The 23,367-nt window shown below is 45.4% G+C and overlaps 1 protein-coding gene across 2 annotated transcripts in view; it reads right to left on the reverse strand.

Annotated features, from left to right (window-relative positions):
• Positions 1-23,367, reverse strand: part of PCNT (pericentrin) — a 109,330-nt gene that overhangs the window by 26,226 nt on the left and 59,737 nt on the right. Inside the window, exons 26-36 of one of the 2 annotated variants that reach the window (XM_066369957.1) lie at positions 19,922-20,827; positions 18,894-19,085; positions 10,621-11,349; positions 9,687-9,789; positions 8,436-8,578; positions 7,357-7,551; positions 6,422-6,595; positions 5,277-5,472; positions 3,598-3,820; positions 3,090-3,240; positions 1,467-2,156 (exon numbers count right to left, since the gene is read on the reverse strand). In XM_066369957.1, coding sequence (XP_066226054.1) covers positions 1,467-2,156; positions 3,090-3,240; positions 3,598-3,820; positions 5,277-5,472; positions 6,422-6,595; positions 7,357-7,551; positions 8,436-8,578; positions 9,687-9,789; positions 10,621-11,349; positions 18,894-19,085; positions 19,922-20,827 — 3,702 coding nt within the window. The remainder of the gene's footprint in view (positions 1-1,466; positions 2,157-3,089; positions 3,241-3,597; positions 3,821-5,276; positions 5,473-6,421; positions 6,596-7,356; positions 7,552-8,435; positions 8,579-9,686; positions 9,790-10,620; positions 11,350-18,893; positions 19,086-19,921; positions 20,828-23,367) is intronic. The other variant, XM_066369958.1, reaches the window with a different exon arrangement.

The following is a 23,367-nucleotide window of genomic DNA, read 5'->3' on the forward strand; positions in this document are numbered from 1 at the left end:
ATCCTGTGAGGCCCAAATCATCCTGATATCCAAACCAAAAATACCACAGGGAAATAAAATTGCAAACCAACATCCCTTATGAACATAGATGCAAAATCCTTAGCAAAATACAAGAACACTGAATCCAGAACCATATAAAAAGAATTATAGTCTGACTAGGCAGTGGTGCAGTGGATAGAGCATCATACTGGGACATGGAGGACCCAGGTTCGAAATCCCGAGGTTGCCGGCTTAAGCATGGGCTCACCAGCTTGAGTGCAGTGTTGCTGGCTTAAGCATGGGATCATAGACATGACCCATAGTTGCTGGCTTGAGCAAGGGGTCACTTGCTCTGCTGTAGCCCCCTGGTCAAGGCACATATGAGAAAGCAATCAATGAACAACTAAGGAACCACAAAGAAGAATTGATGCTTCTCATCTCTCTCCCTTCCTGTCTGTCCCTCTCTCTGTCTCCGTCACACACACACAAAAATTACACACTAAAATCAAGTGAGATTCATCCCAAGAAATGCACAGCTTGACATGTGAAAATCAATGTAACACACCATATAGCAATAAAGTACAAAAACAGATCTTAAGACACTGAAAAAGCAAATCCAATACTCTCATGATTAAAAATAATAAAGATTAAAAAAATTAACAGAATTTCCTTGGACAAAGGGCATTTCAAAAAATCTCACAGCTCCCATCGTACTTAAAGGTGAAAGACTGACTGCTTGCTCTACACTCAGGAACAAGGCACAATGTCCTCTCACTGCACTATAAGTTCTGGCCAGGGCAGTGAGGCAGGAAGAGGAAATAAAGACACCAGATGGAAAAGCAGGAAACAAAACTATGCCTATATGCAGATGACATGATCTTGTACGTAGAAAATCCCAAAGACTCCTTTAGAAAATACTGGAACTAATGAAAAAGTATGGGTAGGTGGAGGTACCCAAGATCAACATGCAACACTCAACTGGACTGCTGTATACCAGTAATGAACAGTCTGAAGCACAACTAAGAAAAAAGGTAACTCGAAAATAAATTAAACAAAAAAGTACAAAGCTTATCATCTAAAAATTACAAAACATAAATTAAGGACTTCTTAAATAAATGGAGACCTTTCAATTTCACAAGTGGGAAAACTAAACAAGGTTAAGGTGACAACACTTCTCAAAGCGATCTATAGTGTCAGTGCAATCCTGTTAAAATCCCAGCAGCTTTTTCTATAGAAACAAAGAATCCAATCTTCCAATGCATGTGGAACTGCCAGGCCCCTTCCATCCAAATAACTGTGGAAAAGAGCACAGTAAAAGGATGTGCACTTTCTGACTTCCAACCCTGCCCCAGAACTGGAGTCGTCAGTACTTCAGTACAGGCCAGCAGAGCAGAAGGAACCAGGACAAACCCCCCATCACCTGCGGGTCATCCTAACCCTAACAACTTGACTGCTAAATGCTGACATTGGCCCAGGGCGGATCTCACCAGTTTCTCCTTGTCTCTCTGCCACTTCTTCCACTTGTCCGTGTCTGCCCGGCTCTGCCTCGTCTCCACTCTTCTCGTGTCCTGGAGTCCTTCTTGCTCTGCCAGCCTTGCATGTAACTGCTCTAACTCTGCCTGAGGCCGTGTGGGCTTCTCCCTCTCCCTGTCCCGATCATAATCACAGCTCAGCTCTGGCTTGGGGGTCCGCAGGGCCTGCACGGTGGACCTCAGCCTGGCACTCACCTCCTTCTCCCTCTCAAGCTCTGCACAGCGCCTCTGCACCTCTGCCTCCAGCTGCTGCTGGGCGCGCACAGCGTGCTGCTGCACCTTCTCCAGCGCTGCCTGCAACTCCGCCACCCGGCTCGTTTCATCCTTCAGCTTCCGCAGCAGAACATGGTGTTCCTGTATCTCCTGGAGAGCACAGTCATCCTGTGCCCGACGGCTCAGCTGCTCCGTCAGCACTCGCTCATGCTGCAAAGCCTCAGACAGTTCCTGCGAGCGGCTCTGCGCAGCCTCCAGGTTCCAGTGTAGCCTGGAGAGCCGGCTTCGCTCCTGTGCCAACAGCGCCTCACAGCGCGAGGACTCAATCTGCAGTTCCTTCTGAAGGTTGTCCTTTGCTGCCTGCTCATGTTTTAGTGCTACACAGAGACGATTATTCTGGGCATATTGCTTCTCCAAAGATATTCTTAACTCCTGGATCAAGGAAATACCAGATGGAAAAATTAAATCAGGGGGAAAGTATCGAAACAGTTTTTTTGCTGAAGATTCTGTTTCTAGCCTTTGACCAGCAATCACAGCTTTAGAAATTTACCACGATGAGAGAAGTACGCAAAGCTGACCTTTAAATCATGTGGGTGTTAGAGGCACTGGCTTCTCTTGTAGCTGGAAATAGTTGTGTAACTACATTCGGCCCTTGGTGTATGCCGATTCCCAACTGCAAAGTTGGCCCTTGGAACACTGCATGTTTGAAGTGCCCCAGTAAAATGAACAGTGGTCAACTGAAAGAATCCACATATAAGTGAACCCACACAGTCCAAACCCATGTTTTACAAGGGTCAACTGTATAATAATTTTTGTGGGGTTTTTTTTAGTAAATGCACACATACATCCTGGGTTTGTTCTCCCTTCCTTAGATCCACAACACCCAGGACATTAAAAGACACACACGTGCAGTCTGCGCTGAAGCAGTCTGTGTTTTTGAAAGTGCTCTAACCAGGGAACTGATGGTCAGCTTGCCCAAGACTACAGAACACAGGCTGGACACATAGTCATCAGGTTGCCAAACAAAACACCAATGCACACACATACCATGCATTGCACACAAGAGCTGGGTCACCATCACTTATCTAGCTGACACAGGCATCTGAGGCTGCTCCTACCCTGCAGAACCAAGCTCTCAAGACCCTGGGTACCATGAGCGGCACAGCACCAGCATCTCAGTCACCACACAGTCTGTTTCTGCAAAGCTGCTGAGGGTTTTACCTGAAAACACAGCCCTACCTCACTGTCTCAATACACTATCACCCAGGCTCACTATCCTCAAGAAGAATAAGAAGCAGTGTCAAAGAGAATGACATTCCAGAGGCCATCCCTCGCTGGTGACTAGGTTATTCCTGGAGCCCTCACCTCCAGGGCCTTGGAGCTCTGGCCCTCTCTCTGCAGGTGCTGCAGCTGCTCCTGCTCCAGCTGGCTCCGCAGGGCGTGCTCCTTCCCCCGCTCACTCTCCAGCTTCTGGAGCACGGCCTGCAGGTTGTTCTCCTTGCTGTCCAACACAGACCTGTGCAGGGAGAGAGGCTGTCATATCTCACACTGCAGAATGCTCAGAAAGGACATGGGCCAGCTCTCGGGGGCCAGGAGCTCCCAGGATAAGGCAGACGGGCCCTGTCACTTCCTCGCTATCTGCACACATGCTCAGTCCTGCCTTCCTGCTGTAAGCCTATAGGAGCAGGGTACCTTTTTCCAACACCTGCCAAGCACGCAGCACAAGTCATGGCACCACATGCTCTGTTACCTCATTGTCAAGATAGATGTGGTGAGAACTCTGTAACTCTGTAACTTTCATTAAACCTTCAACAAAAGGTCTGATGGCAGCCTGGGGGCTAGCGGGCTAAGTATCATGAGGGCAGTGCCATACCTCAGCTGGAGAACCTCCTTCTCCACGTCACTGAGGGACTTCAGCAGCCTCTCATTGTCCTGCTTACACTCACAAAGCTCAGACTTCAAAGCTTTGACTGTGTTCTGCTCCATCACCAGCAGCTTTCGGACGTTATTTGCTTTCTCTTGCTCTTCACTGAGAGTTTTCTGTAGCTCACTTGCTATACATTTTTCTTGTTCAACTTTATATGCTAGTAACTCCACTAAGAAAGAGATCAAAGAACATAAAATAGCATTACACTTGAGTCCAAAGAGAGTTCTACAGATGAGTTAATTACAGATAAGCCAGTAAGGGGATAGGGAGAATGAAGTTTTTGTAACCTAAAAGCCATTGCTTCTGATGGGGACAGGACACTCAGGGACACAATCCTTCTGCCTGTCGCTGGCTCCTCCAGCACACATGGCACCAGGCCTTGCACTATTGGCCAGGAAGCATCCAAAGACTTATGGGCAGTGAGCAAACGTGATCCAAATGGGCAACGTAGGCCATGCAAACAGCATGGCTCTCCCTAGGGTGGGCCACATGTCCCCTCAGCCCCTGTAGCAGTTCAGATCTGGGGTCTCTCTGCAGGCAGAGTTTGGAGCTAAGCCAAGATGGACCTGCATATGGGAAGCTGCTCAGAGCCCACCCTGCCTGGCATAGCAAGGCCAGTTATGACCATCCCTGTAGTCATTCTAAAATACCATCCCACCTACCACTCCTATGCTAAATGCCTCCTAGCAGACAAGTCCACCCCAGATGGTTTCACTGGAAAATAAGGAAGAGATAAACACAGTTCTGGATAACAGAAGTGGAGTATACACATGTCAGTCCTCCATGAGGCTGCCGTTACTACAATACCAAAACCACAAGAAAGAAAACTACAGGCTACTATCCTTCATGAATGCAGATGTAAAATATTAGCAAGTCATCCCCAGAAATGTACAAAGGATTTTGTACATTTGATGAAGGGTCATGGCTAAAATGCAAGACTGCTCCAAGTCATTGATGGTCAATGACTTGGCCATCATTCAGCTTCCAAAACCAAGAAAAGACTTGCCAGAGCTGACAGAGAGCATCTTTCAGGATCACAGTTAACGTCCCACTTAAGGGTAAGACACAGAGTGCTTCCCCTGTGGCTGGGAACAGGGCCAGGCATGCCATTTACCATGCGGTCAAGGGCCCAACCAGTGGTCAGCAATAGAAGGGAGTAGGTAGAAAAATAAAACATATTTTCTTTCACAGGTGACATAACCATCTATATATTTTTTAAAAACCCAGAAAACCTAATTAAATGTACAAACTACAACAGGTACTTGAGCCCAGCACAAGTGCCACGGACTCTCCAAGAGGTGGGCCTCCTGGCACCCAGCATATCTGCTCAAATGCCAGCCCCTGACCACCTGCTAGGGACCTTGGCCACTATCTGCTGGGAAGCCTCTGCCCTGACTGGCTTCTCAGAGTCATTTTTACCAAGAAATATTGTAGCCATAGTGTTCTGATGATGAAGCTGACAGTCCCTGCACTCAGGGACCTAAAGAAACCAGATGTCACTGCTGCCACCAGATCCACCTCTGGGCAGTCCAGAGGGTCTTCACTAACCTGTGTACCACCTTGCCCACCAGGTGAACCTCGGGTTAGCACATTTCTCAGGACTGGGATCCAGGGGCCACACCCACCCTGCCTGCGCAGCTGGTGCTCCTGCTGGCTCCCGCGGGCCTCTGCACTGGTCAGGGTTGCGCACAGCTGCTGCACCTTCTCCTGGTTCTGCAAGTGCGTCAACCGCAATTGAGCTCGTAGCGCCTGGATCTCGGACAGCAAACTACTCCTGTCAGACTGACGTAGGTGCTCCAAGGACTTCTCCTGCAGGTCCCCCTGGACATAAGGCAAAGGAGGGACAGCAGTCAGAAGACATGAAGGCTCTGTAGGAAGGGGGAGCCCAACCCATGGGAAAATATGATGAGAAGGGAGCATGTCCCAAGTGCTGGCAGCTCCAAGCAGGAGCAACCCACCCTCTGCACACTCCAACTCCAGCCTCCAATCCTGCTGGTATATTAGCTGCCGACTCTGAGTCCCTGACTGGGAGTAAGACCATACTTGCCAAAGACACGAGTGGCCCTCTGCCCCTAGCACCTTGGTCTCGTTCTCTGGGCCTAGTCTGTGCCTGGGAGCCATTCTGACTTGCTGCGCACCCTGTATCTGGATTCAGGTCCTCTCTTACCAGGGAACTGGTGGCAACAGGACTCCAAGGGTCTCAAAGTACCAACACCCACTGACCTCCAACACTGGGCTTAGCGCTCACACAACCTGGGACTAGGCAACCTGTAAATGCTTTTGCTTTCAAGAAAAGGCCAGTAGCCTGACCGGGCGGTGGCGCAGTGGATAGAGCATCAGACTGGGATGCGGAAGACCCAGGTTCGAGACCCTAAGGTCGCCAGCTTGAGCAAGGCTCATTTGGTTTGAGCAAAAGCTCACCAGCTTGAGCCCAAGGTCGCTGGCTCGAGCAAGGGGTTAGTTGGTCTGCTGAAGGCCCGCAGTCAAGGCACATATGAGAAAGCAATCAATGAACAATTAAGGTGTTGCAACGCGCAACGAAAAACTAATGATTGATGCTTCTCATCTCTCCATTCCTGTCTGTCTGTCCCTGTCTATCCCTCTCTCTGTAAAAAAAAAAAGCCAATTATTTTCTAGAATAGAGTGGGGAGTAAAGGGTAGAGGTATATGACTTTCCTTCTGTATTGGAGAATTCATGCAGAAACATGGAGTGTTAATACTTGGTCTGAAGCAGGGCTAGGCTCTGAGGTAACCCAGGGCTTAAGCTCACCTGCTCCTGGACCACCTTCTGCAGCCTTTCCACCAGTGTGCTGGGGGCCCTGGTGCCAGGGCCACAGAGTCGCGTCTGCAGCTCTACCGTCAGCATCTGGCGCTCTTTTTCAAATGCCTCCTGGACAACCTGCAGAAATTCTCCTCTCCAGTCGAGGCAGGTGTCAGAAAGATCCTGAAATTGAAACAAGAACTAGCTCAGTATTTGCACAGATGCATCTGCAGCTTAGAACAGGAGCCACTCCAACAGGAGAGGAGATACAAGAGCACACAGGACCTTCCAGGGTACCAGGCTGGTGCTGTCTGTTAAAAGCAGAGAAGAAACTACTGAGGGTGATGGTGAAACAAGGTCAAGCAAAGTTGGTAGGTAAAGCTATTTTTCCAACACAAGGCCCTGAGTATAGGATAGGCCAGAGGCCAGAAGTGATGCCAGATGTGTGCGTGCCAGAGCACATGAAGGCACAGAGTAGGGGCATATGTGTGCAAGCACAGGGTGCAGGTGCGCACAGGTGGCTGACCTCAGGCCAACTGCTCTGGCCCCAGCTCCCCTGCAGGTCCAGTCCAGGGTTACGCCCACTACTGCCCCCAAAGCCTGCGGCAGGTAATCTCCCCTTGGACACGGTTCACATTTGGCCCTTGCCTCTGCGCTGCTTCCTCTCTTGGCCACCCTGGCTGTAGGGTGGACACTGAGACCTTGTGGCCTCAGCCCTGGCCCACACACCCACCTTCTTGAGACTTCTGCTGACCTAACAAGGCCTAGAACAGGCTGGCATGTGGGTGGTGCTCAGAAATGCAAGTGAGAAGGTGGCTAGTCAAGAGAACAGTCTCCCTGCCACCACTGACCACTAGTTCCCGATTCCTGCTTATTTGGCAAAAAAATCCCTCAAATTGGTCCAAGTCCACTGTTTCTCTTCTCTTATATAAACGCCTCTGTACCTTTTCTCCATGTTGGGGTCCTGGGTTCAGGTGCCCCCTCAGAGCTGGCATTGCCTCCAACAGGCCCTGGCTCCCCCTCAGGAAGTGCTCAATGGGGGTGCTTGGCTCGCCCTTGCTCAGTGTGCTGGGGTACCCATGGTATTCAGACAGGGCCAGGATGTGATGGCTCTCATCATACACCATCTGCAGCAAAGCCTACAAGAGGACAAGCGTTTCAGAAAGCAGGGAAAGCAACTGGAAGGCACTCCTCGCCCCATCCTGTTCTTGCAGTGGATGCTCTCTGAGGCCGCCTACAGAGCGCTCTCATGGCTTCTGTACCGAAAAGCAGAGCCTATTGTTCCATTAGGTTTTCAAACTTTCCTCCCCATAACTGTCAGAGACCATAGGAAACTAGTTTTGAAAGAGGGAATTTCTGTGGAAGCCACTCCAAGGACACCTTCCATGGCTTAGTCATCCCGTCTGTTCCTGCACATTGGACACCGTCCCTCCCCTCAGCCTTAAAGAGGCTTGGGGCAAGGCCTCAGGCCGACTTCCACATCAGGTCATGAAGACTACGTGCACTTTCCTGGCTTTCCTGGGACCACAGCTGCTGTAGTATGCGGAAGCCCCACAGAGGTGTGTGCACATGCCCAGCTGATGAATGCCTCAAGGTACAATGCACCTACAGGTGGTGGCACCAGGCCAGCTACTGACCATTCCAGCCCTTCAGTGCCCTCAGATACTCAGTGCAGAGAAATAGTCCCCAAGCTGCCCTGTGTGAGTCCTTGCCAGCAGGGTCTGTGAGCATAGGAGAGAGTCCTTTATTATAGAGTGATGGGAAACCAGGACACATGCTGACCAGCTGTGTCATGCCCAAAGAGGCTGAGAGGATGAAGGCGGCTTCCCAGCGCTGTCCTCATGGAGAAGCTGGTGTTACGCTCAGCACTCTGCTCACTTACATGAGGCATAAAGGTAGAAGACAGCTGAGCTGTCTGAGCAGAGCACGACCTTGTGCAACACTCCCAAGCCAAAGGTGCATTATAGAGTGGTCCAGCAATGAAGCCCACCACCACAGCTCACTCTGCTCCTAGCACTGTTACCTTAACTTGCTTCGGATGGACTTCCTTCTCCCTCATGGCTTCCAGTGGCTGCTGGAAGCTTCCTGAGGTGCGGGTCGGCACTGCAGGAGCTTCAATTCCTCCCAAACCCTGGTTTAGTATCTCTCCATACCCAGAGCCATTACCTAGAAACAAACCACCAAGCCAGGGTTTAAAACTGCAATTCTTGGGGTGTATTTCTGGGGATTCTCTGCAGAGTGCAGAGGGGATAAGATCCCCACTGCCATACAAGGCTGGACCCCCAAAACACCCAGAGAGCTATGGCTCTAAGCCTCTCCCTAAAAAATAAAAAATAAAAATATTTTAATAAAAGCATCAAATGAGAACTACATACAGTGAGTAAGAAAAAGTGTTTTTTGCACATTTAAAATGTTAATGTTCATGATCTGAACATAAACCTTATGGAGATTTGTCATTTTTACATAGATGTGGATGTGTGTTTCTTCATCACCGAAAGACAGAACAGACCCGCAGGACTGCGCAGAGCAAGCACCATAGCCAACAGACACGCACAAACCCAAGGGATGGATAAAGAGAGTGACCCTTGAGGACAGAGTGGGTGGAGGGACAAGAGGTGGAAGATGCCAACAGCAAGGACAATTTGGGAGCAGCTGGACAAGCAGTAGACATCTGATCAGGAGAAGGTGAACATGCCTGGCTTGACTGGGGTGTCGGAAGGGGGTAGAAAGCTCCTAAAATCACCTTGCAGGCTAAGGAACCGCAAACCAGGTCTAGAATTAGAGGGTCTGGGAACCTCTGTCTAATGGGAAGGGGGCCTCACATCAGAATTCAAAACCTTTCAGAATAGCATAAGCCCCTGTTCCATTCCTGAACCCTGCTGCTCGCAGCCAGTCCAGGAAAGCTGAAAGCACGAGCTCTGGGAAATGGAAGGGATGCCCAATGGAAAAGCAGCCTCAGTTCTTCTGGCTGCTCCTTCCCACCAGCTCCCAGCTTAGGGCAAGGAGAACTTCGAGGAGTGGTTGGCAGGATCCCTCAGCACGGAGCTTCCAAGAGCCTCAGGCTGTCCTGCCGAGTAGTCCAAGCTCTCCAATAGACCATGGAATATTCAAACACAAAAGACAGAAATAGAGACAGAGAGAGACAAGCAGTACACACAGCAAACAAGGTCAATGCTAGCTCTGAGGAATCTGTGAAGAATATGCAGGAATTCTTGGAGCTCTCTGGACTCTGAAACTATAAACAAATAATTTCAAAAAAAGATGATGAACTTACTGTTTTCACTTCCATTGTTTTTTCCTTCTAACCCAAGAGGAGGTGATCTTGACTTTTCTTGAGAATCAAGAGACGTTATGATGAAATCTTCAACATCTTTCTCCTATTCAAATAGGTAGAATTTTAAGTGGTCATAAAATAACAACTTATTACACCATGGAGTTAAACTTGCCAGATGGAAATTTTCTATGGACTGAATTTATCATCTTCCCACAAAAAAAAAAAAACAAAAATGTTCAAAGCATATGGATACATTGAGGTCACATGATTCTAATAATTTAATCAAATTCACCCACAATTCTCTAGGAATATTTTAAAGAAGTTACTAGCAAATATTTCAGGTAAAATATTTTTGCATGAAATGGTGGAATGTGTATACTTCAAATGAAACATATCTCACTAATTTATTTTTTTTATCTAGCTCAAGATATCAAAATTATGTTAGGAAGGACACAATCTAACAAAAATAATAAACTAAAGTGTTCTTGAAATTACTTAGCGTTACATGTGGAACTTGTTAAATATGCAAAACAACTAAAAATGAATCTAAAAAACATTCTAAACAAAGAACCCATATGCAAACTACACACAAAGATGAGTTGGTGACTTTGCTTCTCAAAGTCAGCATTAGTTAAGAAACTTCTGGGGTGAATTTCTGAGTGGGACAAAGGTAAATCACATATTTTCAAAAACCATTTAAGTGTCTAAATGTTTATATTACAGTGGATTAGGTAGGGTTAGTCCTGCAGAAAGATAACAAGGGGACTGTGCGGTGCTTACCTACACCTGGCCCACAGGCCTACAGGAGGTGAACCAACAATGGCTGCCACTGTGACACTGCAGGCAATGCAGACAGAATCCTATGGGGATAAATTGGGGCCCTAGGCATCCTACAGACACTGAACAAGGACAGCACCCAGGGAAACCAACCTACCACAGTCATATGATGCATGTGAGGGTCAGTGGAGGGAACCCTGTCTAAAGCCAATGAAGACTCTGCCGAACAAGGGGCCTTGACTGCTGATGACCCATTGAGAGAACAAAGCAGTCCTGACGGGTCAGCCTGGAGCAGAGAGGCACTTGTCCTGTCCCTCAGAGAAGTGTCCAGGCTGCACTGGCTCAAGGCGTCCAAGCAGGGTGTCAGGGGCAGGCTGAGTGATGGCTCAAGCACTGAGTCCTTCCTGACGACCTCGGGGGAGCTCCAGGAGGACAGGTCCATCGTGCTGAGTGCATTCTTCAAGGGCTCGGCCTCCTTGGTGTAGGTTAAGTCATGGGAGCTACTAGGCAAGCTCACCTGTAAACAAAGCGAGCCATCCTGCAAATCTACTTTGTCTTCCATGGGAACATTTGGCATTTCATTTCTTATCAATAAATCCTGATTTCTAATACCATCAATTAAATCCTGTGTGATTTTATTGATATGAAATGCATCAACAGGAGGTGGTTTGCCAGTTTCTTCATTGTTACTGGAACTACCACTCGGATTGTTTTTTAAAACATGAGAAAATGCCAATGGCTGTTGAGGGTTGAAATCCTTTGTCTCGATGTTCTGGAAGTTCATAGAATATACCAGACAGTTCAGTTTTTCTTGAAGCTGTTTCACCTGAGTTATGAGATCAACTCTCTGCAGCTTACAATCTTCCTGTAGTTTTTCCTTATTATCCTGTAGGTAAGGCAAAACATGCATACAGCAAAAATAACTGCATTAATGTTGTAACATTTGTCTGTCTAAGCCTCTTTTTATGAGCCAATTTCAGAGGCTGAACAAGAATGAGATTCCATGATGAGCCTAGCCTTTTGATCCCTCTAAACTCGTAAGATTTCAAGTTTTAAAAATTTCTTAAAAGACAGAATCAAGGCTTAAAGCTCTGTGCCTAAAAGGCAACTGTTGAGGAGGATTCTAGGAAGATGGTGCAGCAGGAAATGCCAAGAGTCTATCTCTCCACCAGGACATCAACTGCATTGGCAGAAGCTTGTCTAATATAACTATTTTGGAACTCTAGAGCCTGCTGAAGGTTTAAAACTTCCAGAGGAAGGCTTGGATGGTAAATTGTAGTCAATTTGGGTCAACTGCACCACTTAGAAGAATAGCAGCTACCAGTCTTCCCACCCTCAAACATCGAGCAAACAACTATGTATGTGTTCCTGAAGCAGCTTGTACACAGACTATGGAGGCCAGGGTAGGCAAAAAGGACACTGCCTTACAAATATTGGGGATCTATGCTCCTACTGCTGCTTCCAGTCACAGAGGTGCAGACAGAGGGGGAAGGCCATTGTTTCAGTCGCCACCCCTCTGGCTGAAATGACATCCAAAAGATTTAAGGGGCTAATGCCTTTTTTTTCTATGCCTGCATTTTCCTCCTTTTTATTTTTGGGAAGAAATTAAAATCTGGGACACTCAAAATCAACTACATGTACAGAGGCAATCAGAAAGTGACTGTGTGTGTCCAGGGTACAGAGGCTAGAAAATGATCTGAGAAGAGCTTAAGTTATCACCTCAAGATGATCCTCAGGAAAGAGACAGCCTACAGAAAATAAACAAAATTTAAAAACAAAGAACAAAACAAAACAGTAAATCCTGAGGAAGAGGGAGAGTTTGATTTTCAGATTTGCCATATTATTAAATTCAAATGTTCAATGTTCAACAATAACTACAACAAAAAATGCACAAGGCATACACAGAAACAGGAAAGTATGGCCCATTCAGAGAAGATATATAAATTAGAAGAGACTGACTAGTAGTGATACAGTGGATAGAGCATTGACAAGGGACACTGAGATCCCACGTTTGAAACCCTGAGATCACTGGGTTGAGTGCAGGATCATTAACCTCAAGGTCATTAGCTTGAAGCCCAAGGTCACTGGCTTGAACACAAGGTTGCTAGCTTGAGCAAAGGGTTGCTGGCTCAGCTGGAGCCCCCCAGTTAAGGCACGTATGAGAAGAAGTTAATGAAAAACTAAAAGTGATGCAACTACGAGTTGATGCTTCTCATCTCTTTCCATACTGTCTATCTCCCTTCTTCCCTCTCCATCTCTCAAACAAAAAAAAAGTAACTACAAGTTGATGCTTCTCATCTCTCTCCTATCTCTCTTCCTTCCTATCTCTGTCTCTCCCTCTGAAGTAAAAAAAAAAAAAAGAAAGAAAATCAACAGAAACTATCCCTGAAAACACCTGATAGCAGATCCTGTAGACAAAGACTTTGAAACAGCTGTCTCAAAGACACTCAAAGAACTAGGGGAAGATGTGGAGAAAGTAAAAATACTGTTCTATAAACAAAATTGAACCATGAATAAAGAGAAAAACCACAAAATAAATTCTGGAGCTGAAAAGCATTGTAACTGAAATTTTAAAAAACTCACTAGTGGGATTTAATGGCAGATTTGCAGAAGCAAAAGAAAGAACTGGTGAACTTGAAAATAGAATCATGGAAAATACTGAGTCTGAGAAAAATAAAGAAAAAAATTTGAGAAAAGCTAAGGGAGCCTAAGGGATCTAATGGGGCACCACCAAGTGGATCAACATGCTCACTGTGGGAGTCCTAGAAGAGATAGAGAGGGAGAGAGAGAGAAAGAGAAAGAGAGAAGAAGGTATAATATTGGAGGACATAATGACTGAAAACTTCCCAAATTTCATGGAAAATAAATATCCAAGAAACTCAACAAACTCCAAGTAAGATGATCTCAAAGAGATCCACACCAAGACACATCGTAATAAAACCTTCAAAAAACAAAGAATTTTAAAAGCAGCGACAGAGAAATGACTTGTCATATATAAGGGATTATCAGTAAATTTATCTGCATATTTCTCATCAGACACATTGGAAGTCAGAGAACAGTGGGTCAATATATTCAAAGTGCTAAAAGATTTAAATAAAGAAACCTGTCAAGTAGGAATCCAATATCCACCAAACTTATATTTCAGGAGTATGATATAACAAAAGGTAAACAAAAGCTGATGGAGTTTGTTACCACTAGGCCTCTCCAGCAAGAAATACTCAAGGGAGTCCTGAATGGTGAAATCAAAGAATATTACACACTAACTCAAACTATATGGAGAAATAAAGATATTTAAAAAGCTAAACACAAAGGCAATTATAAAAGCTAATGTTACTGTAACAGTGGTTTGTAATTCCACATTTTGTTTTCATCGTATCTTAAACATTTTCTTAAAAAAATATTGTCTTAGAGTATTACTATAATTTTAGTTTGTAATTTCCCATTTGCTTCCTATTAATTTAAGAGTTTAACACATTTAAAAGAATTATTAGTTTGTTGTGGGGCACCCCGGTATAAAAATGTTATTTTGTGGCCCTGGCCGGTTGGCTCAGTGGTAGAGCGTCGGCCTGGCGTGCAGAAGTCCCGGGTTCGATTCCCGGCCAGGGCACATAGGAGAAGCGCCCATCTGCTTCTCCACCCTTCCCCCTCTCCTTCCTCTCTGTCTCTCTCTTCCCCTCCCACAGCCGAGGCTCCACTGGAGCAAAGATGGCCCGGGCGCTGGGGATGGCTCCTCGGCCTCTGCCCCAGGCACTAGAGTGGCTCTGGTCGCAGCAGAGTGACGCCCCGGAGGGGCAGAGCATCGCCCCCTGGTGGGCAGAGCGTCCCCCCTGGTGGGCGTGCCGGGTGGATCCCGGTCGGGAGCATGCAGGAGTCTGTTTGACTGTCTCTCCCTGTTTCCGGCTTCAGAAAAATACAGAAAGAAAAAAAAAATGTTATTTTGTGACATCAAAAACTGAAAAGGGCCTGACCTGTGGTGGCGCAATAGGTAATGCATTGACGTAGAATGCTAAGGTCACCAGTTCAAAACCCAGGGCTTGCACAGTCAAGGCACATACAGGGAGCAACTACTGTATGTTGAAGTATCCTGTTTCTCCCCACTCTTTCTCTCTCTCCCTCTCTTACATTCTCTCTCCTCTCTCTAAAAATCAATAAATAAAATATTTTTTTTTAAAAACCTAAAAAAGATGGGCAAGGAGCTTTTATAACATAAAGGAACAGAGTTTTTAAGTTATTGAAGTTAAGCTAGTATAAATTCAGATCAGTGTTATAATACTAAGTGTAATCCCCATGGTAACCACAAAGAATATAGCTATTCAATACACACAAGGAGAAATGATAAAGGAATTTGAATATTTCACTATAAAAAAACAACTGAAGAGGGAACACAGTAAGTAAAGCTGGAAATGAGGGACCAAGAAAGGGGGGGGGAACAAATTGCAATTAACAAAAGTACATCCTGCTTGACCAGGCGGTGGCGCAGTGGATAGAGCATCGGACTGGGATGCAGAGGACCCAGGTTCGAGACTCCGAGCTCACCAGCTTGAGCGCGGGCTCATCTGGTTTGAGCAAAATCCCACCAGCCTGAACCCAAGATCACTGGCTCCAGCAAGGGGTTACTCAGTCTGCTGAAGGCCCGCAATCAAGGCACGTTTGAGAAGGCAATCAATGAACAACTAAGGTGTTGCAACACGCAATGGAAAAGTAATGATTGATGCTTCTCATCTCTCTCCGTTCCTGTCTGTCTGTCCCTGTCTATCCCTCTCTCTGACTCACTCTGTCTCTGTAAAAAATAAAATAAAAAATTTAAAAAAAGTACATCCCTCCTTATCAGTATCAGTAATTACTTTAAATGTAAATGAATTAAAGCTCTCCAATCAAAGACAGAAAGAGAATAGCAAAATGGTTAAACACATATGACCAAACTATGTTGTTTACACAAAGTTCACTTCAGACCCAAAGACATGAATAGGCTGAAAGTGAAACAATGGGAAAAAAACAACAAAAAAAGAACAGGAGTGGCTATGTTAATATCAAACAAAATATATTTAAACCAAGAAGGAGGTTTACAAGAGACAAAGAAGGAGACATTCAGTATTCAAAAATCTTCCAACAAAACAAAGCCCTGGACCTGATGGCTCCATGGGTGAATTCTATCAAACATTTAAAGAACTAATATTACTCTTTCCCTGACTTTTCCAATAAACTGGAGAAAGGGGAGCACCAGGCTGAGAGGGCTTCACTGCTGAACTCTACACCAAACATTTAAGGAAGAAATTATACTAATTCTCTACAGTCTCTTTCATAGGACAGAAGCAGAGGGAATGCCTCTTAGTTCATTCTATGAGACCAGCATTACCTTGATACTAAAGAGAAACACAGTACAAGAAATTAAAACTATAAACCAGTATTCCTTGTGAACATTTGCAAGTATGTAAAATCCTCAACAAAATACTAGAAAATCAAATTGAACAGCAGATTATTAAAAGAATTATATACCATGATGAAGTGGTATTTATTCCTGAAGTATAAAGGTAGCTGAACAAAGGAAAATCAACATAATATACCACATTAACAAAAAGAATTCTAAAAATTACATGATCACTTGATGCACAAAAAGCATTTGATGCCTGACCAGAAGGTGGCACGGTGGATAGAGCGTCAGCCTGGGACACTGGGGACCGAGGTTCAAAACCTATAGGTTGCTGGCTGGATGTGGAATCATAGACACGACCCCACAGTCGCTGGCTTGAAGCCCAAGTTTGCTGGCTTGAGCAAGGAGTCAGTGGCTCAGCTGGAGCCCCTGGTCAAGGTACCTATGAGAAAACAATCAATGAACAACTGAAGTGCCACAACGAGCTGATGCTTCTAATCTCTCTTTTCCTGTCTGTCCATGTCTGTCCCTTTCTTTTTTTTTTTTTTTTTTTTTCTATTTTCTTTTCTGAAGTTGGAAACGGGAAGGCAGTCAGACAGACTCCCGCATGCACCCGACCGGGATCCACCCGGCATGCCCACCAGGGGGCGATGCTCTGCCCATCTGGGGCGCTGCTCTGTTGCAACCAGAGCCATTCTAGCACCCGAGGCAGAGGCCACAGAGCCATCCTCAGCGCCAGGGCCAACTTTGCTCCAATGGAGCCTCGGCTGCGGGAGGGGAAGAGAGAGACAGAGAGGAAGGAGAGGAGGAGGGGTGTAGAAGCAGATGGGCACTTCTCCTGTGTGCCCTGGCCAGGAATCGAACCCGGGACTCCTGCACGCCAGGCCGACACTCTACCACTGAGCCAACCGGCCAGGGCCCCTCTCTCTCTTTAAAAAAAAACTCCAGAAAAACATTTGACAAAATTCAACACCATGTCATTATAAAAAACATTCAACATATTTTATAAAGAAATAACCTTCACATAATAAAAGACATACATGAAAAACACAGTAGAATTATACTCAATGTTGACAGGCTGAAAGCTTTTCCTCTAAAAACAAGGGAAGCATGTGTATTTTCACCACTTCTCTTAAACCTAGTACTAGAAGTGCCAGCCAGGGCAATTAAACAAGAAATAAAAGACACCCAAATTGGAAAGGAGAATATAAAACTATCTATGTTCACAGATAAAATCTTATATGTAGAAAACACTAAAGATTCCACAAAAAAATGGTTAAAATAAATAAATTCGGCAGTCATAGGATATGAAGTCAATATACAAAAATCAGTTGCATTTCTATATATGAACAATTAGCAATCTGAAAAGAAATTAAGAAAACAATTCTATTTATAATAGAAACAACCATAAAAGAACTAAATTAACCAAGGAGATAAAAGACATACAAAAAACTAAAAACATTACTGAAATTAAGGAAGACATAAATGAAAATGCTTATGATGTTTATGAACTGAAAGAATTAATTGTTAAGATATCAATAAATCCAGTGACCTACAGATCAAAATGTCAATAACATTTTTTGGAGAAATAGAAAAGCCCACCCTGAAATTCATGTGAGAACTTAACAGGACCAGAGAATAGCCAAAACAATCATGGAAAAAAAGAACAAAGCTGGAGGACTCATACTTCCCAATTTCTAAACTTACAACAAAGATACAGAAATCAAAATAGTGGGATACTGGCTTAAAGACAGATATATATATATATACCAATGAAATAGAACATAGAGCCCAGAAGTAAATCCTCACATATATTGTGAAATGATTTCTAACAAGGTCACCAAGACCTTGGGGAAAAGACAGTCTTTTCCACAATGCTGCTGGGAAAACTGGATAACCACATGGAAAGGAATAAAAAGATGGACCTTTACAAAACACCACACACAAAAAAGTAACTTAAAATGGACCATTTCAATGTCAGGCCTAAAACTATAAAACTGAGAAGAAAGCATAGGGCTAAAGCTTTATAACATTGGATTTGGCAGTAATTTCTTGAACATGACACCAAAGATACAGGTAACAAAAGGAAAGACAAAGTGGACTTTATTAACTTTTAAAAATTAATGCATCAAAAGATACTATCCCTAGAATAACCAGTCACCCCACCTAACAGGAGAAAATATCTGCATATCATACATCTGAAAAGAGATTAATATCCAAAATATACACTGGATTCCTGAAACTCAACAGAAAAACAAAACAACCTGATTTTTTTTCTCTCTTTTTTTTTTTTTAGGAGAGAGGAGGGGAGATACTGAGCAGATTCCTGCATGCACCCTGACTGGGACCCACCCAGCAGCCCCATCTGGGGCCAATTCTCACGTACCAAGCCATTTTTGGCACCTGAGGCTGACATGCTCAGACCAACTGAGCCATCCTCAGTGCCCGGGGCCACACTTGAACCAATCAAGCTACTGGCTGCAGGAGCGAAGGAGGGAGAGGAGGGAAAGGAGGGAAAGGGAGAGAAGAGAAAGGAGAGGAGGGAGAGAAGGAGGATGGGGGGAGACAGTGGAAGGAGGTGAGAAAGGGGAGAAGCGGGAAGGGGGAGGGGGAAGAAAATGGCAGGGAGAAGCAGATAATTACTTCTCCTACGTGCCCTGACTGAAAATCAAACCCGGGACGTCCATACACTGGGTCAATGCTCTACACATTGAGCTACTGGCCAGGACCCAAAACAACCTCATTTTTAAAATGAGCAAAAGACTTCAACATTTCTCCAAAGAAGTCATACAAAGGGCCACTAAGCACATGGGAAGATACCCACTATCACTCTTCATTAGAGAAATGCAAATCAAAATTAGCTCCTACTAGAAGTGCTTAAATGAAACATTTAGAAAATGTTAAAGCAAACTGAACAGCTATGAAAACATGATGGATTCAGAGAACCCGTCTATACGCTATTCAGTGTGTGTCACCTCACTAACATCCCAGAGAGAAGACTGCACACAACTGGCTCCATGCCTGCTGTGCCCGGTCCCTCCTGAAACAGGTCTAAGTACCTTCACTGTCCCTGAAGCTTTGCCATGGTCCTCAGCACTCCAGTGCATTTCTTTTTTCACCAGGAGCAGCTCCGATTCCAGCTGCTTCTGGCAGACTGGGAGCACCGACATCACACTATCTTGTTTGTGGAGACCCATGTGGTTTGCTGTCACCAGAGCTTTGGTAGGCTGCAGATCATCCTTCACTGGACTCTATAATAAGAGGGAAAAATGACAATGCTATAAAGATGATGCTAAACACATGGAATGCCAGAAGTGCAGGGAGGCCAGCTGCAAGGTGGCCTCAGGCTCTAGGAGCCTGAACCAAAGCCACGCTCTGAAATCCTGCTGCCTGCTCACAAACCACACAGCTGGAGATGTGCTGGGGGCTGAGGCTCTGCGGGCACGGTGTCACTGTGGTAGAATGGTGACAGAACCCCAAGCAGATGGGGGGCGGCAGGTGGTGCCTCTTCAGAGTAATACTCAAACACAAACTGGAGCAAGTTCCAAAACAAAATGAACTTGAAATATTTTACACTGGAAATGTTGATAAAAGATAAACCATATGATTAGACAGCTAACACAGGCTGAGCTCTATGTCACTGAATGTTCCCTATTTACAAAGTGATTTAAAAACCTTAAATAACTTGGAGCAGTAAGTTTAAAATTGCACAGAACAGCAAAACCCAGCCTAAGCTCACTGTGTACATGTATTCTGACTTGAGGTTCCATGAATCCTAAATAAGCCAAGGCCCCAGGCCAGCATGAGCAGCAGATTCATCTCTCTACCCTAGGACAAGGAAACTGCATCCCCTATGCCCAGCACAGAGAGGAGTCATTAATTCAAACAGAAACAGAGTAGGAGGCTAAGCAAAGAATTGTTTCCTTAAGAGAACCCCTAACTCCGTCTTGCCCAGCCCCAATACTCAGCCACCAGCTGCCTGGGTCACGGCCTCCTGCAGGCACCAAGAACACCCTAGCTCCAGCAGTGCATCCCAGCTCTCTGCACACAGGCTGCACCTATGAAACTCCCAGGGAACCAGGCCCACCTGTGGATCACCGCCTTGGCCACAGGAGGCCACAGTTAGCTGCCTGCTGCCCACAATCTGTCCCGAGTCTTCATCACACAAGGCCTTGTCACCCCCGGCCACCTGCCCCTGGAAGCTGCCCTTCACACAATGGGGCACCAGGGTCCTGGGTGCCTGCTGCTCGTCTAGCTCCATCTGGCACCTCAGAAACTGCTGGTTCAGTGCCTGCAGTTGGCGGCTGAGACAGGCACACTGTACTGGGAGCTGCTGTAGCTCGGGGGCCTCACACATGGCACCCAGCGGCTGCTGTTCCAGGCTGCGGCAGAGCTGGGCAAAGGCCAACAGGACAGCCTCCAGTTCAGTGGAGATGGCTGAGCGCCTTCTGTTCATAGCCTCGATTTCCAAATCCCTGTGGGCAATCTCTGCATCCTTTGCTTTAAGGGCAGCCTCAAACTCTTGAATCTGGGAGGCCAAGCCCTGGACCTCAGCTTCCCGAAGGGCTGCACTGGGCCCCATACGGGCCAGCTGCCTCGCAGCAGCTTCCTCCGCATCCCGCAGGCGCTGCTGCAGGGCCTCCAGGGCCTTGCCATGCTTGTGCTCCTGCTCAACCAGCAGCTGGTTCAGGGCCTCCTTGGCCACAAGCGCAGCCTGAAGCTCGGCCTGCAGTGTAGCCTGAGCCTCAGCTCCCTCGGCCTGCAGGCAGCACAGCCCACGCTCCAGCTCACTCTGTAGATCCTCAGCTTGGCTGTCACCAAGCTCATACTTGGCAGGCCCCCCAAGAGACAACTCCTGCTGCAGCTTCTCAATGACCTCGTGCAACTGTTCAATTTCCTGTGCTTTATCGTTCTGTAGCCTCTCCTGGTTCTCCTGCAAAGTCACAATAATAGACTTCAGCTCCTCAACTTCAGAGCTTCTGCTGTATAAAACCTGGGGAGAGAGCACATTTCAGAGGCAAACTACATAACATAATCGACTTCAGAACCTACTTCTCAACTTTGAGCTCAGAATTCAATGTCCGAAGTGGAGACTTCCCAGCCTAAAACACAAAACTGTGTGAACAAACTAACATCACCAAATAAGTTAATATTTGAAATAACCCCAAAATGCTGTACCCCAACTACTTTAAGCATCTCAAAGTGGTAAGAAAAGGAAAATACTGTTACTGTAGGCATCTCATTCAGACACTCCATCTGAGGTTGCCCTGTGCTGCCACAGACCCAGCCAGCCATCACAATTCAGAGGAAGCCCTAAGGTGGTACCTTCCCAGTCCCTGACACCTTCATACTACTGTCAGCACCTTTTAAACGTGTATTTAGTTAACATTTAAACAACTTTGATTTGTTTGGCTTACTAAAGGGAGAGTTTAGATTTTACGTGTTATCTCTAAAACAGTAAGAAGAAAAGTGAAAAAGTTAGGACAGGGAATTTACGTAATGAAGAACATGACTGAGCCAGGCACACCACATGTTACTACTCTGGGGGAGACAAGCTGTAAATCCTTATAGTTTAAGAATAAGTTCTTCCCCAACCTTCTAAGACTAAGCTTTTCCCTACACCCCTGACTGTTGCATGGTGGGGGTGGTGCACTCTTATGAGGATTTCCGTTTATGCCTCAGATGTGTGACTTTGTATCAGAGACTTACTTATTTGCATATGGCTGTACACCAGTGGTAGTCAACCTGGTCCCTACAGCCCACTAGTGGGCATTCCAGTTTCATGGTGGGTGGTAGTGGAGCAACCAAAGTATAAAAAAAAGAAATAGATTTAACTATAATAAGTTGTTTTATAAAGATTCTGTCAAACTTAGCAAAAATCAGATATAAAGTACTTGATAAGTAATTATTATCTACTTTAACTTGCTGTAACTCTGCTTTATAAATTTTATTAAGTAAAGTTACTTCCCTATTTTATAAATCACCATTACTGTGGAACTGGTGGGAAGTTAGAAAATTTTACTACTAACAGAAGTGGGCAGTAGGCATAAAAAGGTTGACTACCCCTGCTCTACACTATATAATAAAGAGATGGCTTTGCTTTTGCTCTGGATTGCCATCAGCTTGCAGAGGCCTTCCGATCCCATCCTTTTTCTCTCTGAGTTGGGACAGTGTGGCTGCTCCTAGTTCTCTTTGGCTGCTTAGTCTGCCACTCAGCTAAAATTGAAGTAGAGGAGAAGTGTTGTCATGGTCAACCTGAGCTGCCAGTTATAGCAACTATGGAATTTGAGAATGGCTGGGAGACTCAGCTATTAAAGTTATAGCTTTTCCTGTTATTGTCTGATTTTATTTAATGTTTTAGCATCAAGCAGAAGAAGCTATCTTGCTGCTGTGTTTGCCCAAGGCACTTTAATGGTATAATCCCTGCCAGATCCCTCCCTTCGGACTGACATCCTTTGCTGGTCTCAGCCTGCCTGCACCCAGGAACTTTTAAAATAAATTTTCCTTTTGGAACACACTAGCCTCATGTTTCTGGTTCATCCTGCGGTTTCTGCCTTTCTATAATCATGTATGTTGCCAGGTGGGTAATGGAAATATTGGGAGGAACACTTTGTAAAGTATATGATTACCTAATCAATACGCTGTTTACCTGAAAACTAATGCAAAATACTACTGAATGTAAACTGTAAAAAAAAAAAAAATCCTGGACATAATTCCACAAGTTTGAAGAGGCACAGATATTATCCATAAGAGAAAAATGGGGAGGCAGCACAGGAAGATTTTCTGTGTAGGGGCTGGTCTGATTACAGGACTAAAAGTATTTTTTAAAAATTCATAGAACTGTACACCAAAACTAAATTTTACAGTGTATTTTTTAAACTTTGAAATATGCACAGATAAGAAAAGGTTATGTTAAAAAACAAGAACTGTCCGAAATCAATGACCTAAGGTTCCACCTAAAGAAGATAGAACAAAATAAACCCAAGGTAAGTAGAAGGAATCCAATTAAAAAAGAGAGAAATCACACTAGAAAATAAAACTGATAAAACTAGTAAAACTAAAAGCTAGTAAAAACAGCCCTGGCCTTTTGATTCAGTGGTAGAGCGTCGGCCTGGCGTGCAAGAGTCCCGGGTTCGATTCCCAGCCAGGGCACACAGGAGAAGCGCCCATCTGCTTCTACACCCCTCCCCCTCTCCTTCCTCTCTGTCTCTCTCTTCCCCTCCCACAGCCAAGACTCCATTGGAGCAAAGTTGGCCTGGGTGCTGAGGATGGCTCTATGGCCTCTGCCTCAGGCGCTAGAATGGCTCTGGCTGCAAGAGAGCGAGGCCCCAGATGGGCAGAGCACTGCCCCCTGGTGGGTATGCCGGGTGGATCCCGGTCAGGCACATGCGGGAGTCTGACTGCCTCCCCGTTTCCAACTTAAGAAAAATACAAAAAAAAAAAAAAAGCTAGTAAAAACATAAAAAACAAAAGACAAAACTGATAAACTTTAGGTAGACAGAAAGAATCATCAGTGAATAATTGAGAGATATT

This window comes from Saccopteryx leptura, chromosome 2 (assembly GCF_036850995.1).
Source record: "Saccopteryx leptura isolate mSacLep1 chromosome 2, mSacLep1_pri_phased_curated, whole genome shotgun sequence".
NCBI lineage: Eukaryota > Metazoa > Chordata > Mammalia > Chiroptera > Emballonuridae > Saccopteryx > Saccopteryx leptura.